The sequence below is a fragment of the Paroedura picta genome, chromosome 15 (genome assembly GCF_049243985.1).
Source record: "Paroedura picta isolate Pp20150507F chromosome 15, Ppicta_v3.0, whole genome shotgun sequence".
In the NCBI taxonomy this organism is placed as follows: domain Eukaryota; kingdom Metazoa; phylum Chordata; class Lepidosauria; order Squamata; family Gekkonidae; genus Paroedura; species Paroedura picta.
Genome location: NC_135383.1, coordinates 27313941 through 27321295, shown reverse-complemented (window position 1 = coordinate 27321295; position 7355 = coordinate 27313941). Strand labels below are relative to the sequence as shown.

The 7355-nt window shown below is 45.3% G+C and overlaps 1 protein-coding gene across 2 annotated transcripts; it reads right to left on the bottom strand.

Annotated features, from left to right (window-relative positions):
• Positions 1-586: 586 nt before the first annotated feature.
• Positions 587-5823, bottom strand: SRSF1 (serine and arginine rich splicing factor 1). Of its 2 annotated transcripts, XR_013226730.1 has the most exons (6): positions 5374-5823; positions 3645-3829; positions 2909-3081; positions 2469-2655; positions 1945-2064; positions 587-1083 (listed from the first exon to the last, which is right to left on the bottom strand). XR_013226730.1 is itself a non-coding variant. In XM_077311259.1 (5 exons), exons 1-5 carry the CDS (start codon positions 5565-5567, stop codon positions 2042-2044), a joined length of 762 nt encoding a protein of 253 aa, XP_077167374.1. In that variant the 5' UTR covers positions 5568-5823; the 3' UTR covers positions 587-2041. The 2 variants fall into 2 exon arrangements, 1 of the variants encoding a protein (XP_077167374.1); XM_077311259.1 differs by having other exon boundaries at positions 587-2064.
• Between the last annotated feature and the right edge of the window lie 1532 nt (positions 5824-7355).

Below are 7355 nucleotides of genomic sequence, written 5' to 3'. Positions count from 1 at the left end.
ATAGTAGCCCCTCATTGTAGACCATGATCCAGAAATCCAAAATGGTACTTTAGGCCATGGCACTAAAGTAACAATTGCAAGACTCTAAAGCAGGGGTAGTCAAACTGCGGCCCTCCAGATGTCCATGGATCACAATTCTCAGAAGCCCATGCCAGCATTCGCTGGCAGGGGCTTCTGAGAATTGTGGTCCATGGACATCTGGAGGGCCGCAGTTTGACTACCCCTGCTCTAAAGCATCAAGCCTGGCCAACTAGCATCGGTCCAGATTAGTTGGAAACTTACCTTACATGGTCATCCAAAACCCATTACTCAACAACAGTTGTTTGGCAGCGCTGAACATCAGCCTATACACTATAGATCAGTAGAATGCATGAGTGTAGGATAAGAGATGTTCAGCTTCTGGGGGGGGGGCACTCTTAACCCACAAGCCACCATACTGATCCCCACAGGCCTACTCTGGAAGGACAGTCCATGGGGTACCAAGTTGCCCAGTCTTACATCAGCTCTCAGGAGAAACTTAAAAGCTGAATTCAGCATAGCACAAGACAATGCAAGAAGGGATTATTTAACACAACAAAGCACCATGCACTTTTTAATAAAATTTTATTTGTCAAAACAAAAGAGGTAATAGCCAATTGAAAGCCTACTTAATCTTAGACTTCAATGTCTTTGTCTTTAAATTTAGAGAAATTACTTATGTTTTAAAACAAAAAACCCCCCTTTTCCCCTTCAACATTTACCATCTACTTGTGCTGAATCCTTCCAAGGAGAATGCTCCAGCGTACCTCTCCAGGTCCTTGCTTTGCTCCTTTTACCAAAAAAATGAAAACTCCATCGTGCATCTTAAGGGCTCCAATCGTCAAAAATAGGAAAGAAAATTCTTTGGAATAGCCAATTGAGTTGAACAAAAATCCACACGAGTGCGGTTTGGTTGGGGCAGGAATCCACGCCTATGTTCCTGGTAATTTGATCCCGCTCCATGAATCCTTGCAATTGATCCTCCCTATCCTATCCACAATATGATTTGAATCCAATGATCCAGCTCCAAGGATTGGGATCCAGTGAGCCCTCTCCAATCCAAACCTTTATAACCAGCAAAACCAAAAAAGAGGAGGCAAAAAGTTAGATACTGTAATGAAAAATAGGATTCTGGAGAATGATCAGTTATGTCTGCCATTGAATAATAAAGACAGGCATCGATAACTATCAATTCCCCAAGACAAGCTTTTGAATCGTGAAGCTTATTTTTAGCAATTTTTATCATTTGGAGGAAACATTCTAATATATTTACACAGGACAACTAATAATGCCAACATATTTGTTACTATATGATGCATTACAGGTTTTGTGGTTGCAAAAAGTTTATAAAGTTGCAAAAACTTGTTGCTAAAGCTATCTGTTTACTGTATGTCTAAAACTAAAAGCTCATTACTGTCCTCCAGTCTGAAAGATTAATAAAGGTTAACTGAAGTGGTTAAACGTGCCAGTGAGTCAACTCTGATTATGAAGGGGGGGGGGGCAGACTTCAAAAGAATTCCTACCAAGGGGTGTTTCTACCACCTCCCAACTTTCATTCAGTTACTTTTAAGAAGGTGAAACAGCAATGCTATATCAGTCACACAGAGGACATGCAGATTTTAGCAGTATTGAGATTATACCCACAGGTTTGAAGAAACCAGCATTTACAAGTTTTCCAAAGAATAGTACTTGGGATCAAGTGCTGATAATTGAAGCCAGTTAGGTGCTCCCCCACCCCCTGGGCCTGAGCCATATTGGCACAACTAGACATAAATGCCGTCACAGTAGTTAAGATGACTTAAGCAAGCATAACCTAGAATTCTAACCGAAACATGTTGGAACAAGGTAATAAGCATGAGCATTTGGATCTCTGTATAAGATCAATACTGCCAATTTCATCTGTGACAATAGCACTTGGAGTCATACCATTGCCTCCATTATTGATCTGTTCCTCCTCAATCCTCCTTTTGACAATCCTAAAATGATTGACATGTGCTCCACAATCCTTTAATCCAAAGCATTCTTAATCCATCTCTTCAGATATGTCTACAGAAAGACACATGAAAAGGCAAGATAAAATGTAAGCTCCTCCAGAAGAGACAAGTCAAACCCAAATAACCCCCAACATTCCCAGCCTATAGAAACCATAGCTGAACACAGACATCTCATAGAGCAATGCTACACTTGGAGGAGTGTGGGTGGCAAACTAGAACTAAATGGAGAGAACCCTGTCTATGACATCAGTTAAAATACAATTTATCAAAGATGTGAGGGAATGTTGCTATTCAGCAAATATTTACTAGGGATATTATACAAGATTGCAATTCAACACTTTTTAGCCAATTTGAGAAAACAGCTTGAATTTAAAAAAAAATCTGTACTGAGTAAAGGAAAACTGCATACAACACGGGAGGGTTCTACAAAAAGAGCACCAGTAAGAATTTATGTACGGGAACGTGATCTGCTGTGGCGGGGAGAGTAGCGTGGAGATCCTCTGCTTCTTCTTGGGGAGTAACTGCGACTCCTGCTGTTGCTTCGGCTACGGCTTCTGCTACGACTACGGCTGCGAGAACGTGATCTTCCATAACTTGGACTTCTCGGACCATCAACTTTAACACGGATGTAGGCAGTTTCTCCCTAGCAAACAGACACAACTTTCGATTGAAAGGTCTACGCTTTCAAGCCATCTTTGCAGGCATGCTGACATTTTTACAAGAACCAAGAGAAAACACATTACATCCCCTGGATTAAAATCTTAATGTGGGATCACCCAACTAGCTTTCTGTATTTGTAAGGGCTGCAAACAAAGAGACTGCACCTCCTTACCTTCAGTCCTAATGTTTAAGCCCTGCGCATCCAATTCTGGTCAAAATGTAAGCTGAAAACCTACCTCATGAGATCTAAACTTAGTGTTATCCAGTTTTCGCACTGCGTAGGTCATGTCTTCTTTCCGTACAAACTCCACGACACCAGTTCCATCTCGGAAAACATCAGCATAACATACATCACCTGCTTCACGCATGTGATCCTTTAAATCCTGCCAGCTTCCACTGGGAGGCAGCCCTGAACAAGAGACAGGTTGCAAGTTATTTCTAGTGAAATCCTAGTAAAGTGACAGGGGAACCTTTCACAGCATCATTTAATCTCCACAGTATATGTAAATAATAAGAACTGCAGGAGTTTGAAGCACTAGTTTCAAGGGATTCCCATTCAACAATGTACAAATATAAGACATTTGTAATATATTTACTTCAATGGTTAACATTTAAGATTGTTTTGGAAAGAACCAAATATAGAGTAAGTTTTAAAGAATGTTGGCAGAAGAGCGAAGATTCAGGGTCAGAAAGCTCCACTTGACACTGAATCCTTCAGTTACATCTCCAACAGCTTTCATCAACATGCTTGTAAGTTTCAGCAGAACAAAATGAAAGCTAGGATTATGTGGTGTTAAATTGTGCTACTTACAAAATACAATTGAACAAACTTTATTCACATCTTGTCTTGATCTTGAATATAAATATATAGAATATATTGCATAAAAAGTAATCCAGCAGTTCTAAATCCTCACTACTTCACCTAACACTGAGGTCAAAATGTGTTTTCTTTCAATTACATAAATAACATACCTGATACTACAACTCTGTACTCTGAGCGTCTAGATGGGGGTCCATATCGGCCTCTTGGGGCTCCACCACCTCCTCCTCCACCACCTCCTCTACCAGTGCCCCGGCCACTTCGAGGGAACTCCACCCGGAGACGGTATCCATCATAATCGTATCCATCCCGTCCATACACTGCATCCTCTGCATCCCTGCAACAATGAGATGAAACACACTGATGCCAAATCACTGGTTCACCAATACCTGGGTGTATCACAGCACATTCCCCTTGTGCAACTATCTGGCCTTTGTTTCCAGGCACCCTTCCTACAATGGAAGCCTATAGCAGCAAAACTAGGGAGAATGTAAAGTCTGTGAACTTTACAGAACAGTTTTAAACAAATTTAGTAACAGGGTAAACCAAGCCAAAATTATTCTCTTACATGCCTTTTCTATTAGGACAACTATGATATTTCATCAATCCCTGCATCAATCCCATCACAAGCCTAATAAGGATTGCTGGTGGAAATACTGGATCCACAAGATTGTTTAGTAAGCAACATACATCCTCCCCATAGATTCTATTCCAATTTAGTTGCGGGGGAGGGGGGCAGGAGAAATAAACTTTACTACGGAATCTCAGCCAGACACACAGAACAGTTATACAAAGATGCTTCAGAAAGACTGTGTATTTCATGAATGAGGTACTTTGTGTTCTTACTTTACATGCTAGCTGTTCACATAACTGTTACAATATTATTTTTACCATTTTTTCAACATGGCCAAGTGATTTACCTAAATGGAGTACAGTCTGCTTTTCCACACTACAGAATATAACTATAGAGAGGAAGAAAGCACCCTTGGCAACACATCTGAATAAGCTTGTTCCTGCTGGGGCATGGTATGGGAAGTACAGCAGAAATTGAAGCCAGAACTTGAAGGAAGTCTGCAAGCAGTTCTGTATTACCATAACACTTTGATATTCAGTGCACATGCTGATTTAAGAAGAGCCCTTTACAGCAACTGTTAAAATATATACCACTGTCTGGAACAAAGACTTACTAAGAAATGCTTTTTCAAATAACTTCTAGTTTATTCCTATCGATACTTTAAACACTAATCTATTTCTGCAGTCAATGCTTAACTGAAAACAGGGTAAACTTCAATAAGCAGGAAAAAAGAAACAAAGATTAACCTTTGGCGCAGATCTTGTTTTTGCACTGAGCAGCCTCAGCCTATGTATATTTATTTACAAGTTACTTACATTACCATGGGATTTGCTCCCAAAGAAAGGCATAACAGGAGTACATAGGTTAAGCTAGTTCCTTTGAACTCATACTGCTTGCAAACGAGCCAGTGGGCGAGTGATCCAAGAAGGAAGAAAGGAAAAACACTCATTCGTGCAAGTTACTAGCTGAAGGAGCAGACCCAGAAAACACAGCAAAGTCAGCTTTTAAAAGGGTTGCAAACACATCCAAAGCGGCCCACCAGTTGCGGGGGGGGGGGGGCTGGCTTGGGACCACGTGCTCCCGCTACGGGCCTACCAGGGTATTTGGCCAGCCGCCAGCGCGGGACGGGATGTTAAACTAGACGAGGGTTTTGTCTGGCGCGGTCATGCTCCCCCGGGCCCCCTTAACACGAGGATCACCAGGCCTCCCCCCCCCCCGGTCCCAAGCGGGGAAGCCGAGGGAGGCCGGCTTCGGGGAAGGGAGATGGGCGGCCCCAGAGGGGCTCCCTGCCCGCCCGCCCGCCTCACCGGGGGTCCTCGAACTCGACGAAGGCGAAGGGCGGCCCGCCGCGCCGGTTCTTGAGGTCGATGTCCCGGATGGCGCCATACTTGTAGAAGACGTCCTCGATGTCCTTGGTGCGGATGTCCGGCGGCAGGTTCCCCACGTAGATGCGGCAGTCGTTGTTCCCGGCCGGGCCGCGGATCACGCCGCCTCCAGACATGGCGAGGTCTGCAATGGCTGCGGTTGGTTGGCGGCCGCTGCGTGAGGAATCGGGCGGAGGGCGGGAACGGCCTCGCGGGAGGAACGAGAGCGCGAGGGAAGGACAGAGAGAGAGAGAGGGAGGGACGGAGGGAGAGAGAGAGAGAGAAGGGGGCGAGGAGCCTAGCTGGGAATAAGCGGACACGGAGGAAGGGCGGCAGCGCGGGCTTCCACTCCAACAACCGCCACAAAATGGCGCGCGTCTCGCGCGGGCCGCCTTATCTCGCGCAAAGATCCTTCCGCGTCGATTCGAGTTGGGTGAAGGGGCTGGCGCGAATATGAATCTTATGGCACGCCTTCGCGTTTAAACTGCGCATGCGCCGTCCTTGAGGGACTTTTCGCAAAGAGGGAAAAATGAGGCCGAAGCCTCTGTTTTTTCGTTGCTGGGGCGCACACCAAAGGAGAGGAAAAAAAACGGAGGATGCCCTGTAGATTCGGTTATTTTTTATTTAAAGTTGATAGTGTTTCGTATGCGCTTACGCATGACGTTCCCATTATATGGTGAGCGAAGAGACACGGTTAAAAGTCCGCGCGAAGAAGATCCGGCTACCGCGAAAGGAGCGACGAGACTCCCACAATGCACCCCGAGGAGGGGCCTTGGCGCCAGAACGGGAATATTCCCACAATGCATCGTGAATTGGCGTCCGGGCCAATGGGCGCCTTGTGGCGAAAACGCCTCGGTCCAAGCGGGGCCGTTTAGTGGTGAAAAGGAGACCGGGGCAGAATTGCGCTCTTAAGGCTGCAGCCCAAATGTTCTTGGTGGGTTTTATCATGAGGCTTAAAAAAAAGTTTACTACTAAAATCAGTCCATGTGAAGGAGAAATGCCAGAGGTTCAAGCTGGATTCAGAATAAATTGGTGTAAGAATCAAATTTTCGCGTATAATATAGATGTGAAACATCTTATGCAGCAGCTCTGATTCACGTCCTGGCCTATCATGGCCCCCTTCAACACCCCCCCCCCCCCAATAATCCGAGTCTCTTCAGCCTTTCCCCTTCATCGTCCTGGTTGCTTTCTTTTGTCCTGTTACCAACTCTGTGATGTCCTTTTTTTGGACACCCAGTTTGGGAAATATCCGTTGTTGGTTTTTTTTTGAGTGGGGGAGGGATGTTCTCCAGGGGAACTGACCTCTGCTGTCTGGAGATCAGCTGTATTAGCAGGAGATTTCCAGGCCCATCTACAGGCTGGCAACCCAATCCACTGGGGAACAAACCCCCACAATGAAGTTCTGAGGGGCAGACTAGAAATTGGAAGGCTTGTGTTTAAATTTCCACTCATCCATGAAACGTCAGACACTCCCAGCCTAACCTACTCCATAGGGTTGCTGTTGGCATAAAATGGAGGCACAGAGGATCACATGTAGCATACCATGGTGCTTGGTGAAAAGAGGGAGAGAAAATGTATTATATAGAGGGCATATTAGGATCCAAGTAAAATGTCATCATCCCAATCTCCCCAGTATACAAAACTAGAACACTCCCCACCCCAATAACTAATTCACTTTGGAGAGTCTGCAGTGCCCAGTTTCTTTTTTTTTGGGGGGGGGGGGCTATTGCAACATGCATCCTTGGCTGCTGAGCTAGTGCCTCTGTTCTCAATCCCCACCCACTCTTCCCCTGGTACTTGAGCCAAAGAGTGAGGATGAGGAGGCTGCTGGAGAAAGGGGTTTGAGGCCAGGCATGAGAGGGGACGTGGCCATGCAGATCATGGTGGCCTGCTGGCAGAGGTGAGCAGGAGGAGGATGGAAGTGC

Excerpts from the sequence above, each read along its gene's own strand:
- SRSF1 (XM_077311259.1), bottom strand. The coding sequence starts at position 5,567 with ATGTCTGGAGGCGGCGTGATCCGCGGCCCGGCCGGGAACAACGACTGC. Across the intron at positions 3,830-5,373 it reads GTCGAGTTCGAGGACCCCCG|GGATGCAGAGGATGCAGTGT; the intron begins GTGAGGCGGGCG and ends TCATTGTTGCAG. Across the intron at positions 3,082-3,644 it reads GTACAGAGTTGTAGTATCAG|GGCTGCCTCCCAGTGGAAGC; the intron begins GTATGTTATTTA and ends TCTCTTGTTCAG.